Here is a 23264-nt window from a genome sequence, read left to right as displayed (position 1 = left end):
TGTTTTTATTCCTTAACAGGCACCACTAATTTCAAAGGAGGTTTTGAGTATTTAACCCCCCCCCCCCCCAGTTTTAATACGAAGCTATTTATTTTCAGGGGCTAAGATGATGTTGGTTTCATAGCGGTTGTGTTAATGCAAATTGCATCTCAATCAATGGCGGAGCCAGAATTTTCAGGTCAGGGGGGGGGGCAACCCCTCCAGCAAGGAGTTGTTAGTAAGAAAGGAGTTGCTAGTAAGTAAGGAGTTGTTAGTAAGGAGTTGTTAGTAAGGACTTGTCCCTTGCTTTTTTATTCGACCGCGTCGTGTGATCGGCATCGCGCTCGCTGAAGGTGTTGATGCCTTCAGGGAAGTCGTGTACTGTCTTCATAACTGCGCACAATTGTGAGTCACTTATAACTGCTTTGCCGTTACTTATTGCCAATTATGAACTCAGACTATTGTCCTATCATCTCGTAGAGTCCCTGGCACCTAATAATCTGCTACACAGTGGCAGTGGGGGTCGCAAAATGCCGATTTATTACTAATAAACCCCAATGCTCCGATCGAAATTAGGGATTTCGATCGAATCATTGAGGGGGGGCACGTGCCACCCCACCCCCCACTGGCTCCGCCAGTGCTCAATCACCGAGGAACCACAGAGATGACGGTCACCGCATCGCGCGCTTTCAGATGTGCTTCTGCGGCCGTCTGGAATGCTCTGCCTTCCTACATCAGGAAGTCACTGGAGCTATGTATGCACATTGAAACCCAATTTCTTTAGAGCTGCTTTTTGTGCTTCGTTGTCCATTCACCGCACCTCCGGTGAGCACGTTGGCTAGGTACGGTGCGAAAGAAGTTCACCTTACATACAAGCTGGAATGCAGCACCCAGCCAATGAGCCGTCTCTACTCACAATTGCCCGAACTTCTGCAGTCCTCTGTATACGAAGATGTTTTCGGCCAATAAATGAACTTTGTATACGTGTCGGAGGAAACCAGACCAACGGGTGCGAGGGGGAAACACTCTATCCCATACAGAAGGCAGAGATATTGGTCCATACTTTTCTGTACCGCTTTCTCCATGACTTATCAATGTGTTCTAGATTTGAAGCTTTCGTGACTGCAAGGATTCATACCCTTAGTTCTTTCGGTAAAGTCACGTAGGTAAAAAATGAAATTAATAATGTGTTTCGAGTATTTGGCTGATATACATTTCCACATAAGCCACTTATGAAAAAGTGCTCTGTAGCTCAGTGGGCTTTACCTTGTAAAATAAAAGTAGTTTATATTAGGGTTTTTAACCCTGGCGAGCCGGGGTATGACACCTTGATGCCAACAACAAGGGAGTTTTGCAAACATTTGCATGATCTACCAACCTTCGCCTCCAAAAAACTTGGGTTTTATAAATAAAATTTTTTTAATTGCTCAAGTTGCAAGAGGATAACCTTGTTTATCCAAATATAATATTTTCAAACGGTTGTATGCTTTCAAAAATGTTTATTTAAAAGAAAAACAATTTAGCGCCACGCGTGACCGAATGCCCGCTTCATGAGCTCCGAGGATCACATGACCACTCCTTCCCTACACCTCCCATGAGCATGGTTGGCTACGTACGGTGCAAAAGAAGTTCAACATACAAACTTAAAGACTCGCAGATACCCAGTTGTCCTTCCCCGTGCCTTCGATGAGCACGGTTGGCTACGTACGGTGCGAAAGAAGTTAAACTTGCATACAGACATCATCATCCAGCACTCGGCTGAATTACAATTCTCGTAAAAAAATATTTTAAATAACGGGTCCTTTAATGAATTTGCGAGTTGTACAGGATTGTCCAGATGTCTTGTGACGCCCCCCCCCCCCCCCCCCCACTTAATTATCTATAAATAACGTAAAATCGTGTATACCAATGAGTGTGAAAACAGAAATGAATTACGAAATGGGCAAAAAAATGAAAAATGTTAGTGGTCAGTCAATTAATGGGGGTGGGGGGGTCACAAGACATCTGGACCCCCCCCCCCCCCCTCTGACCATCACGTGTCGAGCCGCAGCTCTCTGGCCAGATCTTCCCAGGGGTCGAGGCCTCGCAGGGGCAGCCGGGCCAACGCTGGGTCCCGCCGGGCCCCGATTGTCCTCTCCGCCGCCTCCCGCAACTCGCTGTGGCACGACCCGGGCGGTTTCATCATCAGCAGCTCCGAGAAGCGGTCCCGCAGCTCTGTCCAGCCGGGTGACCCCGTCCACCAGCGGGTCGCGCACGGCCCCCCGTGGGCCCCCAAGTCGCGGCGCAGCGAGGCCACGTGGCCGCTCAGCCGCTCGAGGTAGAAGTCGCGCAGCCGGGGCCGCTGGGCGCAAGCGGCGAGGAGGAGGCCACGGGGTTCGGTCAGGGATGGGGGCATCTGTGGGTGTGCGTGGCCACTTGTGGTGGTTGCTTTGTCGGCATGGCGCTGCGTTGATGGGTTGAGGCTTTGCGAGGTGGTCTGGTTCGGTCTCGGGTTCATGTGCTGCCGCTGCTGCTGCTGGGCTGGTGCTCGGTCCTGAGCTGATATCTGCTGCTGCTGTTGTTGTCGAGTTGAGTGGCTGTGTGGGCTTCGGTCCCTTGCCGGCTTCACCTCGCAGCTGGCTCCTCCATCACCAACACCACCAACACCACCAGCACCATCATCACCACCACAACCAACACCACCATCACCAGCACCACCACCATCACAACTAACACCACCAGCAGCAACACCACCAGCAGCAACACCACCACAACCAACACCACCACCACAACCAACATCACCAACACCATCAACACCACCAGCACCACCAGCACCACCATCAACACCAATACCACCACCATCATCACCACCACCATCACACACCTCCTCAAAGGCGCCCGACTCGAGCAGCCACCGCTCAATCGTGTCCCTCGCCCCATCATCCTCATCCTCCTCCTCCCCCTCCTCACCCTTCACCACCAGCGCGGCCAGGGCGAGCTCAGCCAGCCACGAACTCCTCCTCCTCCTCCCTGTCATCCTCCTCCTCCTCCCCGCCAGGCGACCACGCTGCAGCATCTCCACTGCCGCGGCCTCGCCTCCTCGCCTCCGCCTCGCCGCCACAGCGGCCCGCAGGAGCCGAGCCCTGGGGCCCAACGTGGAGGAGGACGCCGCGGACGACGAGAAGGACGAAACGAAGGATGATGATGGTGTTGTTGTTGTTGTTGGTGATGTTATTGAAGAGGCCGCCAGACCCAGCATCTCCACGCAAGCCCTCAGCCTCGCCTGCTCCATCAGCAAGGCCCCTCCACCGTCCCCACCTTCCTTCAGGGCCTCCCCGACCGCCCAGAGCCGCGTCTCCTTGCCCAGCCACGGGTTCCTCAGCAGCGCGCACAACACCGAGGCAGGGCCGCAGGCGCGCGCCTCGCCTAGAAGCCCCGCCGAGCAGAGCGCGTCGTGGCCGGCGGGCGGGCGGCCGTGTGGGGTGGTCGCGCTCTCGAGGTGTCGTCGGGTCCACGCCATCGCAGCTGTGGCCTCCGCGGTGTTCCAGGAGGAGGAGACGGGGCCCCGGGCGGCCGAGAGAACGTCCGAGACGCAGAGGGAGACGGCGGCTGTGGCCAGAAGAGACTCCATCGCTCCGTGGGGCGGACGGGACACGGAGGCCCTCAGAGAGGAGACGGAGGCGTGGGGTCTGTGGGAGGGGCTCGGTGACAGATGCCAGTTCAGAGGTTAAAGCCCCCTCCAGGCTTGACCGTGCTTATCTCTGGTTATTTATAAGATTTGAAAAAAAAATTGTTAACACTTTTTGGGACGATCGTTTTTTTATGGAAAATTAACGGGCAAGAATACACTGTAAAGTCAAGTAGGTGGAAAAATAAAACCAAAAATAGTTTTAATTTTATTGCGTCAATTTTTCCCATTCCTTGTTCATTTCTCTTCCCCCCCCACCTTTCCTTACATTCGAGGATGTGGCTATTTCAATTTACACGTGATAAGCTACTTCGTTGAGCTATCACTTCAAGGCAGGGGTGGGGAACGTCCGGCCCGCGGGCCGTATAAGTCCCGCGAAATCATTTGGTCTGGTCCTGCCAAGGCAACCGCAGGCGGGACTCGAAATTCAATAAGTATAACCCGTAAAAACAAAGTTTTTCACTCTAAATCGTTTATATGCGTGGCGGCTAGAGTCCTCTCGTCCTCTGGCTTGAGATGGCTGCCACCTATGGGTCAGATGATTGTCTGCAGTATTAAACAATTGGTAATTAAATATTTAATTTGTTTTCCCTAAACTGTAAAATTTTGGAATTTTTTTTCACGAACATTACTTGTCTCGCACAACGAGTCTGTGTGCAAAATGTCAGCTCGATTGGATCACGGGAAGTGGGTTAAAAAACGACCGAAAGGTTTGCACGGTCGTAAGCAAGCAAGCAAGCACGCAAGCAAGCAAGCAAACTTAATATAAAGGATTCACTAAATCTAGGAGCAAACCTGGAAAAGCAGTTGCGAGTAGCAGCAACATCATCAACACCAGCTAACATCACACGCCTCGCCAAAGAGAAGCAGTTCCAGCCATCACATTAGGGGTGAGTTAATTAAATGTTTAACCAAATATAGCGGGCTAATTTTTAAGTTGATAATTGTGTATGGCCCGCGAATGATGTTATATAAATATTCAAATGGCCCTTGGCAGAAATAAGGTTCCCCACCCCTGCATTGTGGCCAGGTCGCGTCTGACGCACTGGGGGTCTACCTGGTCAAATTAAAATAATTTAAAGACTCCACTCCCCATCCTGTGGTGCCATGGTAAAAAAAGTTTCTGTTCATTGCAAGCAGATGAAACGGGGGGGTCGTCAATGCAAGTTAAATACAACACACGTTTATTCACACGATGCCTGCACTCGCGATGCAGAAACCATCAACAGACACCATCCCCACGCACTCATCGTCTGGCACCACGTTGCTGCCCAGTATCTTCTTTAACAGCTGCAAAGTCATATTCTTGGTTCTTTCGGTAAATGTGGCTGTGACGGTCCCACCTGAAGGCGGAGACTTGTGTTGCCTCCGAAACGTCGTGCTTTAATTTAGTTATTTTCATTTATTTTTATTATTTTTTACCTACGTGACTTTACCGAAACAACCTAAGAGAATCCTTGCAGTCACGAAAGCTTCAAATCTAGAAATAAAAAGAAAATAAAATTCTCACGTTTTATTATTATTTTATTTCCCTTCTACGTGACTTTACCGAAAGAACCAAGAATATGAATCCCTGCAGTCACGAAAGCTTTAAAACGAAATTTAGCTGCGAAGTCAGTAATGTAAAAAAACAACTGAACATCAAAGGTATGTATGCAGAACTTGTTTCGCACTGTATGTAGCCAATCGTGCTAATCGGAGGTGCGGGAAGAACAAACAGAACACAAAACCGCAGTTCTCGACAAATGAGTTTTCAATCAAAATTATTGAAAAGTGCATGTAGCTCCAGTGGCTTCCTCATGTCATTAGAGCGTTCCAGACGGCCGCAGAAGCGCATCTGAAAGCGCGGGTTGCGTTGACCGTCTTTGTTCGATGGTTCGCCAAACGCCGCTGCGAGGATTACCGAAATTAGTGTGATGGTTTGTTGGTCTTTGATGAGATCCGCAAAGGTACTAACTACTGGGCAACTCGGTGTGATGGGGCATTCATTGAGTCCAGCGTGCAAGCACTTAAACAATTCTCTCGTGTGATAAACACAGCACCTCGGGGTAAAAAAAAAAGCACATTGCATAAACACAATCGAGTACACGTATAAATAGAATATGCCACAAGGCAGCTCATTTAAATAAGTAAAGCGATACCCGTAGTACCGTGAAAACACAAGCAATATCGAACTCGCTTCGGCGCAAACCAGATATTCAATTGAACACGTAGGCTTTCGTGACAAGCCTTACTAATTGGCTGTGTCGGGTGCTGATGGGTTTAACGACACATTTATATTTACGCGATCTAACCAAAAAAACCCTCTTGATATCCAATGCACGGCACACGCAGTCTAATACTTGAGGCTCGGGAATAGGCATTTAACCATCATCACTCCTGCAATTAAACTATCTTACATGATTTTACAAGGAATCAATCCATTATTGTCCATGTCGTCTTGCCTCATATATTTCATCTCGTCTCTTTCCATCCTCCCGAAGTTACATATCACTGCAATTGTATACATCGTAAACAACCCCCAATTTTATACTTCCATCGCGGGCATAAAAATTGATTTAAATTGTCGAAGGAATGATTCTTTACACACACACACACACTCGTTGGCCCTTTTCCTTAAAAATATCCTCTTATACACAGGTTGCTGATGCAACGTATATGCCGCATGGCCCATTACATGACCCATTACAATCGGAAAATGATCCTTGGCGAATGTCAACATCACAAGAATCGGTAAACATTTAACCGATGAAGCTGTCGCCTCTGATCCAGCGCTTTGGTGGCAAGGGTAGGTGGGTCACGCAAATTCCTGCAACTCCCAAACCCACCGAGGTACAAGTAGGCCAGGAGATGTAAGTATAGCAATGTGGTTCATGAATCCATCTTTACAGATTTTATTTTTAACGTTATCTCGTATGCATTGTTTTATTCCAGACTCAATCAGGCTTTCTTGGGTAAATAAGTTAACCAATACGGCCGATCCTTATGAATTAAAACATTGCATATTCTTGGTTCTTTTTATTATTATTTTATTATTCCCTTCTACGTGACTTTACCAAAAGAACCAATAATATGAATCCCTGCAGTCACGAAAGCTTTAAATCGAAATTTAAAACAATGCAGCTTATTTACGGTAAACTTTAACCGATATAGCCGATTCTGGTGAACCTTAACCACTTCCAGTGATCCTAACGAATATAACTAAAACAGATTCTATTGACCTTACTCCAATGCACCCCATCTCTGGTGAACTTAACCAATGCTGCCGATTCTGGTGAACTTATCCAATACATACTCTTAGTTCTTTCGGTAAAGTCACGTAGGTAAAAAATGAAATTAAAATTAATAAACTAAAAAATAAAAAAATAAAAAAAATCACTGTAAAAAATGAAATTAAAATTAATAAAAAAAAACTATAAAATTATTTTTCTTTTTATTAATTTTAATTTCATTTTTTACCTACGTGACTTTACCGAAGGAACTAAGAGTATGAATCCTTGCAGTCACGAAAGCTTCAAATCTAGAATTTATCCAATACAGCTTGTTCTCGTAAATTTAACCAAAATGCAGCTGGTTCTGGTGACATTAACCAAATACAGCTGGTTCTGGTGACATTAACCAAATACAGCTGGTTCTGGTGACATTAACCAAATACAGCTGGTTCTGGTGACATTAACCAAATACAGCTGATCCACTTGGACCGATCCCGGCGTTGTCCGATCCCGGCAGGACGTCTCTACTCTGGTGGCAGCGTCGGGTGCAGGGGCTTGATCCGAGCGAACCGCGACAGGCCCAGGCGCAGGGTTATGCCTCCTGGCGAGCGAGCCAAGGCGGCCGCCGCTCCGGTCGCTCCCACGGGAGTTCCCGATGACGCTTCGGCCCCTCGGCACCGTGGGGAGCCCAGCCCCCGTCCCGCTGTAGCAACTGGGGGGGGGTTGGCACAGCAGAATGTTACGATGGCGGTGCCGCTTCCAGCTCAACAATTGCAATTTTCTACGACACACATTCGACACACATTCGACCACTTAAGTTGCAAACTTAAATTGGAGCTTTCGTGACTGCAGGAATTACTCTTTGGTTCTTTCGGTAAAGTGACGTGTAAAGAGAAAGTAATGAATTAAATACTAGCATACGACGTTTCGATTGCAACACAAGCAATCATCATCAGGTATAAATGAAATAGAAACACAAATCTAGTATACTTAGAAATGTAATGTAATACAACAGAGAGTCGGATAACATTACGGTCATCACCCTACCTGGTTGATTACGTTCTTCCTGAGAATGCTAAATTTGAGAGAGAGATAAAACACAGAACCAGAGACATATAGACAGACATATAAGCAGACAGATATCACAGAGATACATAGAGAGAGATAAACATAGGCACACAGAGAAACCACGCCTCTGTGTCGAGGCCTTAGAGAGAGGGGGCGGAGAGAGTTGCGACATAGCCGACATTTTGGCGTCATCTCAAGCTGCAGCGTGCACAAATTTCTTTGGCACGTGTCGTGACGGGTACTGCAAGTTCCGACCATGTCCGTCCAGTGCTCGGCCAAGCTGCATTGGCTTCTGGTTACCCGAACAAATGCATGATACTGGTAGGAACCTCCTGGTTACACCAGCCCACAGGGGATTATTGTGTCCGTCCGTTGTGCATCCAAAAATGAGAGGGGTGGGGATGGTTGGAGAGGGGAGGGTGGGGAGGGGCTGGGTGGGGAGGGAGGGGCTAGGTGGGGAGTGGCTGGGTGGGGAGGGTAGGGGATGGTGGGGTGGGGCTGGGTGGGGAGGGGCTGGTCACCCTGTGGTGCCCTTATAAAACTCAACGTTTAACCTACTCACGCCGGCTTGTGCCCGCCCTCACAGTCGGGCATATTTGCGGAATACACCACGCCGCCGTTGACCCTGGCTATTGACCGAGCAACCCAACGTTCCTACCAGCTCCCTCCGCAGGAATGTGTTTTTATGAGATGAAGGTGCAGCTATGCAATGTCTTGCTCATGCCACTGTTGGTGGATAAGCCACCATCAGAGGGAGCTATGGAGAGCCTCACTACAGAGTAATTTTGGCCTACTCTTCCATCACAATAATATAAATGGTGAGAACCAAGAAAAAGTGTGACCGAAACACTTTGCAAGCCAATGAATCTGCGTGTGGTCGAAGATGGCATGCGTATGTGGTCTAGCATATCAACAGCTAATGCAGTTCTGTGCTCATCTGTTGTATAGAATTCAGTGAACCTGTGCCTTTGGACGCCATGCTCATCAAACACTCCCTACTCATGCCACGCTCTCATTTATGTGACATTTATTTTTTTACGTTTATCTTAAAAGCATAAGATTACATGCTTCAAAGCCCGTCAGAATATCCTTCCCATGCACACACGGGGTCACTGGCGGCCTCTGACGTACGGCCCCCGACAATAGACAAAAATTTTAAACACTGCCCCCCCCCCCCCATCAGCGTCGTGCTACCCCCGACTGTTTCAAATGGTGTGGCTGCTCTCGCACCGATGATGTCTTCTTCTTGGTTCTTTCGGTAAAGTCACGTAGAAGGGAAATAATAAAATAATAAAACATAATAAAATACAATTCTCACGACGTTTCCGCCACAACGCAAGCAGCCGTCCTCTATAAATGTATTTATTATTTTATTATTTCCCTTCTACGTGACTTTACCGAAAGAACCAAGAAGATGAATCCCTGCAGTCACGAAAGCTTTAAATCGAAATTTGATGATGTCTTATCGGCGGAAGTGGGCCCCCCCCCCCTTTCAAAAGTAGTGAAGTAACACTGATATTCTCGTCTGAGTACAGATGGAATTTCAGATGCGTGTGAAGACGGTGAGCTGTTAGCTCTGTATTGAACTCAATACATTTACTAAACTGTTGAAACTAAACTATGTTTTTTATTTCAGATCATGCTTTCCCACCTGATGACGGACGCTTGTGTTGCGCCCGAAACGTCGCGATTAATTTTATTTTATACCTACGTGACTTTACCGAAAGGACCAAAGAGTATGGATAATATTGGTTGTTAAACTTAAATGGATTTTTTTTAAGTATTCCAAATGTTTTGCCAACTGCTGTCCATAAGTAAAGCAGTTCACCGGCCCGTGTTAGAGAACGGGCCGCAGATGCAGATATCAAAACTAAAACCAAGATATTTTTTATTTTACTAAGTAAGGCCATCACAATGATAGCTCTATGAAGTGGCTTACGCTGTGGAAATTTATAGTAGCAGCCAAATACTTTCAACGCTTGTTGATTCTAAACGCGGAGGGGAAAACCAAAGGACCCGATGAATAAAATCCATGCGACCACAGAAAGAACATGCAAACTCCAAAAATACAGGCGTCAAGATCGACCCCACGACCTCATGTACACCAAGCGAGGTAGTTAATGTCTCACCACCGTGACTGACACCACAGTCTGGGCTGTGGAAACCACAGGCTTAGTTGTGCCCTGCTCAGATAAGGAGTACAGCTCGGGATTTATTACCTGCCGGCTGTAGAATTTTCCGACTTTTGGCAGCAGCTGGTTTGACCGCCGCGCTCTTCTTACCGTTAGCAGCGACGGCTTCTGAAACGCACAAGGAGAGAGAGAGCTCGCGCAGTCAAGCAGGGCGACGCACAAACATCACTTAACAACTCTTTGGTTCGTTCGGTAAAGTCACGTGGAAAGAAAATAAATTCAATAATAGAATACGACGTTTCGATTGCAACACAAGCAAATGTCATCAGGTAAGAATGAATGAGAAAACAAATCTAGTAAACTTAGAAATATCATGCAATACAACACAGAGAGTCGGCCAACACAACAGTCAACACCCTACCTGGTTGATTCCGTTCTTCCAAAGATTGCTAAATTTGAGAGAGACAAAACACAAACACGGAGACACACAGACAGACACACAAGCAGAGAGAGAGACAACACAGAGACACAGAGAGAGACACACAACATAAACACACAGACAGACAGACACAAGCAGAGAGAGAGACAACACAGAGACACACAGAGAGAGAGACACGCAAGATAGACACACAGACAGACTGTACACAAGCAGAGAGACAACACAGAGAGACACACAACATAGACACACAGACAGACTGTACACAAGCAGAGAGAGACAACACAGAGACACACACAGAGACACACAACAGACACACAAGCAGAGAGAGACAACACAGAGACACAGAGCGAGAGAGACACACACGTAGACACAGAGACACAAGCAGAGAGAGACAACACAGAGACACACAGAGAGAGACACACAACATAGACACAGAGACACACAGAGAGAGACACACAGAGACACAACGCCTCGGTGTCGAGGCCTTAAATAGAGAGTGGCTCGAAACGTCGTGAAAATTTTTATTGTTTTATATTTTTATCATTTTATTATTTCCCTTCTACGTGACTTTACCGAAATAACCAAGAAGATGAATCCCTGCAGTCATGAAAGCTTTAAATCGAAATTTGATGTCTTATCGGCGGAAGTGCCCCCCCCCCCTTTGAAAAGTAGTGAAGTAACACTGATATTCTCGTCTGACTACAGATGGAATTTCAGATGCGTGTGAAGACGGTGAGCTGTTAGCTCTGTATTGAACTCAATACATTTACTAAACTGTTGAACAAAATTTTCACATTTTCTTGGATTTCACGCCTGATGATGATTGCTTGTGTTGCGGTCGAAACGTCGTGAGAATTTTTATCGTTTTATATTTTTATCATTTTATTATTTCCCTTCTACGTGACTTTACCGAAAGAACCGAGAACAGGAATTCTTATTAATGTGACCGCCGCTGCTCACCGGCATCAGTGCCCTCCTGGTTCGCTCCGCCGCCGCTGATCTGCTGCAGCGTGACCACCGTGGGTCGTGCCGTGCCCACCGGCTTGCTCGTCTTGGCCTTCTTGTTCTTCTTGAGCGACGCGCTGTGGTCAGAGGCACCGGCGTTGTCGGTTGCCCCGTCGTCGGCCACGGCCGCGCTTGCGGATGGGTCCGGAGCCGCTTCGGAAGCGACATCTGCGGTCACGCCTGCGCTTGGAAAACACGGCGAGTTAAATCGCGGCGTCGCTCAGCAAACGTGTCTCGACTCGTTCGCTGCGCGTGACATCAACGGCACGGCTCGGGTTCTGCAGTGGCAGCTTCTGAAAAATAAGCTTAATTATCTCAGTGTCAAATCTTGACCGTAAAGCTTTCGTGACTGCAGGAATTCATATTGTTTGGGACTTTCGGTAAATCTTTTTGGTTCTTTCGGTAAAGTCACGTAGAAGGGAAGTAATAAAATAATAAAAATAAAACATAATCAAATAATTCTCACGAAACGTCGTGAGAATTATTTTATTATGTTTTATTTTTATTATTTTATTACTTCGCTTCTACGTGACTTTACCGAAAGAACCAAGAAGATGAATCCCTGCAGTCACGAAAGCTTTAAATCAAAACTTTCGGTAAAGTCACGTAGATAGGTTCAAAGAAAATTATAAATAAAAACTACGACGTTTCGATCGCAACACAAGCGGCCGCCATCAGGATGACGATCGAAACGTCGTAGTTTTTTGTTATTTTCTTTGAACCTATCTGCGTGACTTTACCGAAAGACCCAAACAATATTTCCGTGTAATTGAACCTGGTAAGGTAAAAAAATGGTTTAGTTTTAGTTGTATATATTTTTTAAAGTGATTAGTTTACCTTTCCTACACTTTGCACTCCTCTCGTCTGTTTGTATCGTTTGTTGTTGCAACGTTCTGACCTGCCCCGACTGGACATCTGTGAAAAAAATTCCTCCAGTCTAAATAAACATTACTGGTAGGATTCACCTGGTTCCACCAGCCCACAGGGGATTATTGTGTCCGTCCGTCCGTCGTGCAACCAAAAATGGGAGGGGTGGGGCTGGGTAGAGAGGGGAGGGTGGGGAGGAGCTGGGTGGGGAGGGGCTGGGTGGAGAGGGGAGGATGGGGGTTGTGGGGGGGGTGAGGCTGGGTGGGGAGGGGAGGGGCTGGGTGGGGAGGGTGGGGAGGGTGGGGCTGGGTGGGGAGGGTGGGGCTGGGTGGGGGGTGGGAGGGGTGGGGCTGGGTGGGGAGGGGCTGGTCACCCCGTGGTGCCCTTATAAAACTCAACGTTTAACCTACTCACGCCGGCTTGTGCCCGCCCTCACAGTCGGCCATATTTGCGGAATACACCACGCCGCCGTTGACCCTGGCCATTGACCGAGCAACCCAACGTTCCTACCAGCTCCCTCCGCAGCAGGAATGTGTTCTGATTCTGATATTCTGAGCCGAGCCTGGTTGGCTTGGCACAGCCCCCCGTCGCGGCTCGGTCGTGCAGTGAAACAAAAGAGGCCGTGAGTAAGAAATCACCGTTCGCGTCTTGCGGAGGCACAGCCGCTTGTGGCGGAGGAGGTGGAGGGGCGCCAACCTGCGCCGGCTGCTCTAGGGCAGCGCTGCCCTTCGCCTTCGACTTGACTCTTTTCTTGACAGGTTTTTCCACCGCCGCCGCCGCCGGCGCCTTCTTGCGAGATTTCCCCTTGCTGGGCGCCGCCTCCGTGACGGGCGAAGCCGCCGCTGGAGACGGGGTGACGGCAGGATCGTGCGCCGGGGGCGATGTGGAAGGGAGGACCTTGGCCTTGCTCCTGCGTTTGGCTTGGCCTTTGCCAGACGCGCGCGCGGCGCTCTCCGACGTGTCGCACTCTGCTGGGAGTAAAAAAAAAAGGGGGAGTGAAAATCTTCCATTTGTAACCGGTTTCGAACCGAATCCACCACCGGAACAGTCTGTGATGTGTAATTTACACTTAACCATGTCCCATTCCGATGACGTACGTGTGCGTCGTCAGTTTTTCTTCCGATTCCATTTATGCCATCGGAATGGAACCGAAAGAAAAATTTCAAATAACTTCATCATCACCTAGACTCCCACAAGGCCCATGCCAAGAGGGCGTGCGGCAGTTTGGCGCCAGCTATCCTAAAACGCGGTCGTGTCGCTACGGTTCTCTGCAGCGAGTGCAATGTCTTTAAAAGCAACTGCGTTACGCCCCTCTAAATAAAATGAACTCTGAACCGCTCGCGAGTTACGAGATTCATCGGTGAACGAGACCCACACCCTGCAAATGGCAGACACCTCGTGACGGGAAAGGGTTAGGAGAGAATGAACTGGCTGTGTTTTTACGGAGAGAAGTAGGTGGTAGACTATTCTCATTACTGATACACTGAGCTGGTGGCTTTGCTGCACGTGGCCTGTAACCCAGCACTGTGGAGGCAGTGAGGGTTTGTGGACCACACGCCGATTCGTGAAAATCCCACCTGCCATCTCCTGGCTTGCCAGCAAGTAGATTAATTAGCATCTGTACGGGGATCAGAGGTCGCAACCGGGTACCCGATACCCGTACCCTACCCGATACCCGGCTACCCGTACCTGGCTGGGTACGGGTACGGGTACCCGTTTGCAACCCTGGTGCGGTCGGGTACGGGTAGGCCGTGAGTCACTGGTGACTAACCGTTTGTCACTCATTTCTCAACGTCTTGTCTCTTCTCACAATTCAAGTTCCTAGAATCAACCCACCCACGCCTGCAACATGGCTTCATCCTAGAGGTCGCAATCAGGTACCCGATACCCGTACCCTACCAGTACCCGGCCGGGTACGGGTAGGGTACGGGTACGGCCGGGTACGGGTACCCGTTTGCGAACCTGGTGCGGCCGGGTACGGATACGGGTAAGGCAGAACCGGCCCTAGACCTATGGGGGCCCTAAGCAAAATTTGGTTGGAGGCCCCTTTGATGTATGATTTTTTTCACCCACTAGCCAGCAGTGACTCTAGGGGGCCCTCTGCTGGCCACGGGGCCCTTTGCAATTGCAAGGGTCGCTTAGTGGCTGGGCCGGCTCTGGGGTAAGGAATCAAAACCCGTTTGCGACCTCTGACGGGGATTAAGTTTTACCCTCCTCTCATGCATGGGTTGTTATGCGTGCGCTCCAAGTTTCCTACCACGTGAATAAAAACTTGCTCATGGAGTTGACCCAAAATCCCAATACAGGGCTACGGAACCAAGCGATTTACTATTCGTGGTAAAGTCTGCAAGGCGCTACACCTCTTCTTGGTTCTTTCGGTAAAGTCGCGTAGAAGGGAAGTAATAAAATAATAAAAATAAAACATAATAAAATAATTCTCACGACATTTCGGCCACAACGCAAGCAGCCGTCCTCAGGTGAAAACCAGGTCTGTCGAGGCGACAGCGTCTGAAGGACAGACCTGGTTTTCACCTGAGGACGGCTGCTTGCATTGTGGCCGAAACGTCGTGAGAATTATTTTATTATGTTTTATTTTTATTATTTATTACTTCCCTTCTACGTGACTTTACCGAAAGAACCAAGAAGATGAATCCCTGCAGTCACGAAAACTTTAAATCGAAATTTAACGCTACACCTGTCTCGATTTAAAGCTTTCGTGACTGCAGGGATTCATCTTCTTGGTTCTTTCGGTAAAGTGACTTTACCGAAAGAACCAAGAAGCTACACCTGTCATTTGACGCAGTTTGTGTGGATTTCCGCTCGCCAATGTTAATCGATGAACCAACGCATCGGTTCCATCACTGCCGCACAGCTGCACCCACCTAGGGCCTCTGGCTGTTTCCCCCTATCGTGGAGCTCTTCTGGCACCGTCAACGATGATGCTGACGCTGAAAGTGTCGTTGCCGGCGGCGGCGTCGTCGCGGTTCCGCAATCACCGGTCGCTTGCGGCCCGCTCTCCGCGGCTTCCTCGCCTAGGCCGGTTCCGGGCTCGCAGGCCGTCGCCGACTCTGGCCGCAGACCGACGCGGCCCTCCTCTCCCTCGGAGCATCCTCCCTTCACCGCGGGCGTCTCTGGCTCGTCGTGCAATGGTGGCGAAAGCATTCGCCGATCGCTGGCCGACGGCTCGGCCAATGCCAGGGGGGACCCGGAACTCGGCTTGTCCGATAGCGCCAGCAGCTGCTCTGGGCTCGGAGGAGCAGCAGCAGCGGCGGTGGCCGTCGGAGGAATGGGTGTGCCGGGGTCATCCTGTGCGGCAACCAAAGTGTTTTGAGCCGCGGCTGCCCGGTTGGGCGGGTCAGGGTTCGAGACCGCTTCGGTGGCTGCTGGGGTCGAGGCCTCTGCTGCCGGGCTGGCGGGTGCGGTGACGGTGTTCTCCTGCATGGACAGGGCCAGCGCCACCTGCAGCTCCTGCTCGTAGGTCAGCTCATCCGACAGCTGTAGCGCGCTGGACCCACACATGCAACAAAGACAAAGGCCCCCCCGTGTAGCCCACACTGGCTGTTTGGGGCGAGTGCCGCTGGAGCTACGCAACTTTTAAATGGAGATTGAAAACTTTATTTCTTTAGAACTGCTTTTTGTGTTCGGTTTGTTGTCCTTCCCCCCCCGCACCTCCGATTAGCACGGTTGGCTACGTACGGTGCGAAAGAAGTTCAACATAGACAGAAATATATACGGTCAATTCAGGACACCTATGAGGGGGGGCAGTGCGACCAGTACCACGCCTGGTTGCCTTTGTCTCCCCCAGTGCTGATGGTATAGCCTACGCGGGGTGTTGGGGAAATGGTTGGTAGTGGGCACGTGTGAGCCGTTGGTGCGAGTGAGGCGTTAGTGCCTAGCAGCGAGGGCTTGAGAAGGGAGTCTCACCACTCGTCTTGCTGTTTCTTCCTTCTCTTGCCCGCGGCCGCCTCCTGGCTCCGCTTCTTATCCGGACGGGCGGCCTTGCGGATCCGGAAGTCATCGTCTGGGAAGAGAGCGGCAGTGACGCGCGCACGCTCGTGCGCACGATGCAATCGATGCCTGCCCGAAGTGGAACCGTCGTTTTTTAAAATCCTTTATATTAAGTTCACTTGCTTGCTTAGGACCGTGCAAATCTTTCGGTCGTTTTTTAACCCACTTCCCGTGATCCAATCGAGCTGACATTTTGCACACAGACTCATTGTGCATGACAATTAATGTTCGTGAAAAATTTTTTTCCAAAATTTTACACTTTTTAGGATAAAAATATTATATTTAATTACCAATTGCTTAATGCTGCCATGCAATAATCTGACCCATAGGTGGCAGCCATCTCAAGCCAGAGGACGAGAGGACTCTAGCCGCCACGCATATAAAGGCTTTATAGTGAAAAACTTTGTTTTTACGGGTTATACTTGTTAACACATGAGAGAGAGATGGCAATGATATTCTACGTACTGGGAGCATCTTTCGATTTAAAGCTTTCGTGACTGCAGGGATTCCTATTCTTGGCTCTTTCGGTAAAGTCACGTAGAAGGGAAATAATAAAATAAAACAATAAAACTCTCACGACGTTTCGATTGCAACACAGGCAATCATCATCAATTTTCTTGCTGTGGTTTTCATACCTGATGATGATTTCTCACTTGATACTTGTGTTGCCTCCGAAACGTCGTGATTTATTATTTTATTTCTATTATTACTTTTATTAATTTTAATTTCATTTTTACCTACGTGACTTTACCGAAAAAACTAAGAGTATGAATCCTTGCAGTCACGAAAGCTTCAAATCTAGAATTGCAGTCAGTGTTTAATCTCGACACTTTACGTAAGAACGTTGACGAACGTCTTGCATGTTATGGATTTAAATGTGGAATTAATAAATGTGGATGAGTTTGATGACAATGTCTCACCTGACCGGTGGAAAAACCCTTGCCGGGTTGCTGACATTCAGAAGGTTGCGAGTTCAAACCCAGGTTTAAGTGGGGGGGAGGGGGGGGTGGTGACACGGCCCATCATGCATCCAGAGCCGATAAAAGAAGTACCATTTTGTTGAGAAGTCAAAGGTGGTTGTACCATTGATCGGGTCAGCCCTGCCATGCTAAGGTGGAATATCCACCACTGACTCTGCAGAGTTGTTAAATAGAAGATGAGCACAAATGCTTCATTTGAGCAGGACATCATTTTGAGTTTTTGACTTTACCTGCAGGGAGGTGATCTAGAGGCTGCATGTATGTACGATAATTGTTTTTTTACCCTTTTATCCGGCAACAAAACTGACACCTTTTTTACAAGGAGTCATGTTTGCATAGACCACAATACCTGCAGTCATAATGCAAACAAAAAACATAACTCTGATATTTCTAGATTTGAAGCTTTCGTGACTGCAAGGATTCATACTCTTAGGTTTTTTTCGGTAAAGTCACGTAGGTAAAAAATAAAATTAAAAGCCTAGTCTCACATGGTGTTGGACCAGATGACGCCAGATTGTGCACGACACCATAAAAGACTAGGCTCTAAGGAAAGCTGTCTCGGGTGTGGACCAATCAACTTCAAGGACAGTACATACATTATCAGCAGGTATTGTGGTCTATGCAAACATGACTCCTTGTAAAAAAGGTGTCAGTTTTGTTGCCAGATGGAAGGATAAAAAAAACAATTATCATATTTTTTACTGGCAAATGAGGTTCCAATGGTGCATGTATGTACGTTGAACTTCTTTCGCACCGTACGTAGCCAACCGTGCTAATCAGGAGTTTAAGAGACTCAACAAATTCCCCGAAGCTTTTGTAACACCGGTTCACATCTTACCGTCCAAGGTAAACAATCGTGCTCGACAACAGCACAGAAATTAGCCCAAGCCAAAACTATTTTGGCGCAGAGTGGATGAACAAAAAAATATCCCACGGTCAATTTCCCACGAGAAACGGAAACGTTTCCAAAACAGCACGGTGACCTTAAAGACGATAAACAACAGCAATCGTTCATTCTCACGTGAATTAATTTCACTGGGTTAGTGTAAAACATTGTACGCAGGATCCACGGATAATCATTTACGAATAGACTCGTTAAGGACTTTTTATTAAAAGTTAAATCAACTGATTATTATGATTGCGTATGCAATATTGTATTGGGTGGTGGGAGTTTGCATGGTGTGGTAACATGGCCTAGCGGCAGCACGTTCTCCGATAGTTGCAGAGGGTCACAGTTCGAATCCAGCGGCCACCCTGGTTATTAATTGCATGTGTGTATAAACCATAATAACACTTCAGAGTGGACATTTAAGATCCCCCGACGACATTCCCAATATTAGGACATTGTGTGCCTGTGTATCGATCTTCGTGTTTGTGTCTTTCAAATTTCACACTTAACTTCTAACTTAGCAATCTATGAAATACGTATTCAACCAGGCTATGCGTTAATTGTGTGTTGACCGACTCTCTGTGTTGCATTACATTACATTTCGATATTTTGCTAGGTTATTTAATTTAGTGTGTCTTTCTCCCGCTCTCCTAATTTTCAAGCTTGCGTACCTTGCCGCCCGTCGTCCTACCCATTGACATGCTAATTTTTTCTCTGGCCCCTCCCTCTCTCCGCCCCCACCCCCTCTCTCTATTTAAGGCCTCGTCACAGAGACATTCTCTCTCTGTGTGCCGATGTGTGTTCTATCTCTGTGTATCTTTGTGATATCTGTCTGCTTGTATGTCTGTCTATAGTTTTCTGGTTAGATTTTTGTTGCTATTTCTTTTATACCTGATGACGATTGCTTGGGTTGCAATCGAAACGTCGTATACTATTATTTAATTTATTATTTTATCTTTATACGTGACTTTACCGAAAGAACCAAAGAGTAATTCCTGCAGTCACGAAAGCTCCAAAATTAAGATTGAGTGGGTGAGTGAGAGCGAGCGAGCGAGCGAATGACTTAAATGTTGGTGGAGTTGATGGGAGTGGATGACAACCGTCACTCACCATCGCCATCCAGTTCCCCGAACGATGAATAGTCCAACACTGGCCTGGATCTGTAGGGAATAAAGACACGAGTGGTTTTTTGCCAAGTTGAAAATAACATTGTGCGCACGACAGTACAACGTCGCCTATCATCCGCCAGGACAAATTCGAATTCGCCATATTTATTTACACAGAAAAAATCCGATGAGCTATGAAGCTCTTGTTTTCACAAATGTCCAGTAAGGGGCACGGGGTAAGAAAGTTCCAACAACAAACAGGACAAAAACACGACACTAGTGCAACGTACAATAAAGATAAACAAGTCACCGAAACACAAATAAATACAACTAAACCATCCCCATCCTTTTTCGATTTAAAGCTTTCGTGACTGCAGGGATTCATCTTCTTGGTTCTTTCGGTAAAGTCTGCGTAGAAGGGAAATAATAAAATAATAAAAACAGAACACAACGCAGCCGTCCTCAGGTGAAGACCAGGTCTGTCGGGGAGACAGCGTCTGAATGACACACCACCAAGCTTGGAGCGTCTATCTAAGCTGGGTTGGAGGGGGGAAAGCGCCTTGACAAAATAATTTGCATATCAAGAGGAATTTTAGCATATTTATGGGAAATGCAGATATGCGATTAGTACTACTTGTGAAATGCGTAAGAGCTTTGGCGGGGGGTTTAAAGTCATAGTATGCCCGTGCATTATGCAGGATTAGCAGCATCAAAGGGAGGGGGAAGCTCCAGAGATATTAACTTAACCACCCACACCCCAGTTGTAGTATTTTACCTTCCTTTTGCTTATTATGGACGTTCAAACTTCCTGTGGGCAGATGAAAATTAAGTGAATTATAAGCATCTTAAGCGTGGGCTGGTTTCATTCTAGGCTGCTGCTCCCTCGTGAATGGCAGTAGCACCTCAACCGGTCACTTCAAGAAGACATTAAACAATGAGACAGCCGATGGGCACATTCTGTAGAATTGGCTCATCATACGGAGGTAAATCTATCTAGAGTTAATTTTGTTCATTTACTCGTGAAAGCGTCAAAGTCTCAGGAGTAATTTTCAAGGCAGTGCTGCATTTTGGGACGGGCATGGCTTGCAATAAGTAAAACCAAAACATCCCCAGGTTTTAGGGAGTTTTGAGATCTCGGTGTGACTAATTTTCCTCAATACTTAATTTTCGATATGGTTATTCTGATGAAGATTGCTTGTGTTGCAATCGAAACGTCGTGGTTTGTTTTATTTTATTTCTAACAACGTGACTTTACCGAAAGAACCAAAGAGTATAAACGTTTTATTCTATTTTACCCGGTATGGCCCCACTAAGCTGTGTAGCTCTTCTTCTTGGTTCTTTCGGTAAAGTCACGTAGAAGGGAAGTAATAAAAAAATAAAAATAAAACATAATAAAATAATTCTCACGACGTTTCGGCCACAACGCAAGCAGCCGTCCTCAGGTGAAGACCAGGTCTGTCGGGGAGACAGCGTCTGAATGAAACAGCACCACGCTTGGAGCGTATATCTAAGCTGGGTTGGAAGGAGGGAAGGGCGCCTTGACAAAAGAATTTGCATATCAAGAGGAATTTAGAATATTTATGGGAAATGCAGGTATGTGATTACTACTACTGTGTAGCTCTTTTTCAGGAGCGACCTGGATATCACAAATGACAACTCAACGAATGTGGATTATCATCATCACGTGCACTTTTATAGCGGCAGCAGCCAAACACTCTGAACGCACGTTGATTCTAAATGTGAAGGGAAAAACCAGAGACAAATCCACGTGACCATGGAGAGAGACACGCAAACTCCAAATATACAGCAGCAGGCGTCAGGGTCGAACCCACGACCTCCTGTGTATCAGGCGAGGTAGTTAACATCTCATAGCCACCGTGATGATGATGAGAGACGCAAACTCCAAATATACAGCAGCAGGCGTCAGGGTCGAACCCACAACCTCCTGTACACCAGGCGAGGTAGTCAACATCTGATGAGAGAGAGACACGCAAACTCAAAAAATATAGCAGGCGTCAGGGTCAGGATCGAACCCACGACCTCCTGTACACCAGGCGAGGTAGTTAACATCTCCTAGCCACCGTGATGATGATGAGAAACGCAAACTCCAAATATACAGCAGCAGGCGTCAGGGTTGGGATCGAACCCACGACCTCCTGCACACCAGGCGAGGTAGTTAACATCTCCTAGCCACCGTGATGATGATGAGAGAGACACGAAAACTCCAAATATACAGCAGCAGCAGGCGTAAGGGTCGAACCCACGACCTCCTGTGTACCAGGCGAGGTAGTTAACATCTGATGAGAGAGAGACACGCAAACTCTAAAAATACAGCAGGCATCAGGGTCAGGATCGAACCCACGACCTCCTGTGTACCAGGCGAGGTAGTTAACATCTCCTAGCCACCGTGATGATGATGATGAGAGACGCAAACTCCAAATATACAGCAGGCGTCAGGGTCAAACCCACGACCTCCTGCGTACCAGGCGAGGTAGTCAACATCTGATGAGAGAGAGACACGCAAACTCTAAAAATACAGCAGCAGCAGGCGTTAGGGTCAGGATCGAACCCACGACCTCCTATAGACCAGGCGAGGTAGTTAACATCTCCTAGCCACCGTGATGATGATGAGACGAAAGCTTCAAATATACAGCAGCAGGTGTCAGTGAAGGGATCGAACCCACGACCTCCTGTAGACCTGGCGAGGTAGTTAACATCTCATAGCCACCGTGATGATGATGATGAGACGAAAGCTTCAAATACACAGCAGCAAGCGTCAGTGAAGGGATCGAACCCACGACCTCCTGTGCACCAGGCGAGGTAGTTAACATCTCATAGCCACCGTGGCCCACCTATGGCTTGCTGGTGAGCAATTAAGGCACAAAACCCACACACCCCCCAATCAGGTCCGTTTAAAAAAATAAATAATTTAATGTGGCTCAGGTAAACCGGTGTGTCAATAGTAATTAAAGGGTCTATGTTTGGTATTGACTACTCATTGCTGATGTTTACTAAAAATCACGAAATCTCATGGGACCTCCTTTGCCAGTACCAAAATATACTAATAGGGTTTTTCCCCTTTTTTTCTGGCAACAAAACTGACACCTTTTGCAAGGAATCATGCTCACATTAACCACAATACTTGCAGTCAAATGCAAACAAAAACAATACTCTGATAATGTATGCATTGTCTTTGAAACTGATTGGTCCACACCAGAGACAGCTTTGCATTTGACCGCAAGTATTGTGGTTAATGTGAGCATGATTCCTTGCAAAAGGTGTCAGTTTTGTTGCCAGAAAAAAGGGGAAAACCCTATTAGTATCACGAAACCTGCTCTGTAACCTGCAATCCACAACAGCAGTTTGAATTATGAACATTAACCATGATATTACAGCTGCTTTATAATTGTATTCTTACTTTATAGCGCGGAAATTTTGGCACGTAACACAACACTCACTACAGATATAACAAGTTGATAAAATTGCATTAATTTACTGAATATCGCAAAACACGGCGCTTCATATTTGTCATTTGCTCAGACAAAACACAAGTTAACTTCAGCGAGTCTTTAACAACTACATATGTTGCGCAGAATAATGTACATACTGCAGTACAGTAAATATATTCAACAAATGCATCGTACCGAGGTGGTGGCATTTTCTCATAACTTTGACACGGATCGGAAAGGTGGCCTACATATTTACCTCAAAAACACTAAATTACAATTGATTAATTCATAATATTATGTTTTTGTTATTAACGCTAATTTACTGTGCCTCGGGCCGCCCACAAGGACCGCCGTCACTTTTGGCGGGAAAACATTTGAGCGGGAAAACAGGTCCGCGGCTCCTCATCGGCTGCGTTGCACTTTCGCTCTGACGTCATCGATAATTCGCCGCCATAAGAAACCC

At 47.4% G+C, this 23264-nt stretch overlaps 1 protein-coding gene across 2 annotated transcripts; it reads right to left on the bottom strand.

Moving 5' to 3' along the window:
* Nucleotides 1-7126: 7126 nt before the first annotated feature.
* Nucleotides 7127-23167, bottom strand: LOC133360387 (nucleolar protein dao-5-like). 2 transcript variants are annotated; one of them, XM_061579088.1, is made up of 8 exons: nucleotides 22997-23167; nucleotides 19357-19406; nucleotides 16294-16390; nucleotides 15252-15874; nucleotides 13008-13340; nucleotides 11458-11682; nucleotides 10146-10226; nucleotides 7127-7570 (listed from the first exon to the last, which is right to left on the bottom strand). In XM_061579088.1, exons 1-8 carry the CDS (start codon nucleotides 23008-23010, stop codon nucleotides 7383-7385), a joined length of 1611 nt encoding a protein of 536 aa, XP_061435072.1. In that variant the 5' UTR covers nucleotides 23011-23167; the 3' UTR covers nucleotides 7127-7382. The 2 variants fall into 2 exon arrangements, with proteins under 2 accessions (XP_061435072.1, XP_061435073.1); XM_061579089.1 differs by having other exon boundaries at nucleotides 13008-13337.
* Nucleotides 23168-23264: the final 97 nt, after the last annotated feature.

This window comes from Lethenteron reissneri, chromosome 68 (assembly GCF_015708825.2).
Source record: "Lethenteron reissneri isolate LAM-NWPU_2019-01 chromosome 68, ASM1570882v1, whole genome shotgun sequence".
Lineage (NCBI taxonomy): Eukaryota > Metazoa > Chordata > Hyperoartia > Petromyzontiformes > Petromyzontidae > Lethenteron > Lethenteron reissneri.
This window is presented reverse-complemented; position numbering and strand designations above follow the sequence as displayed.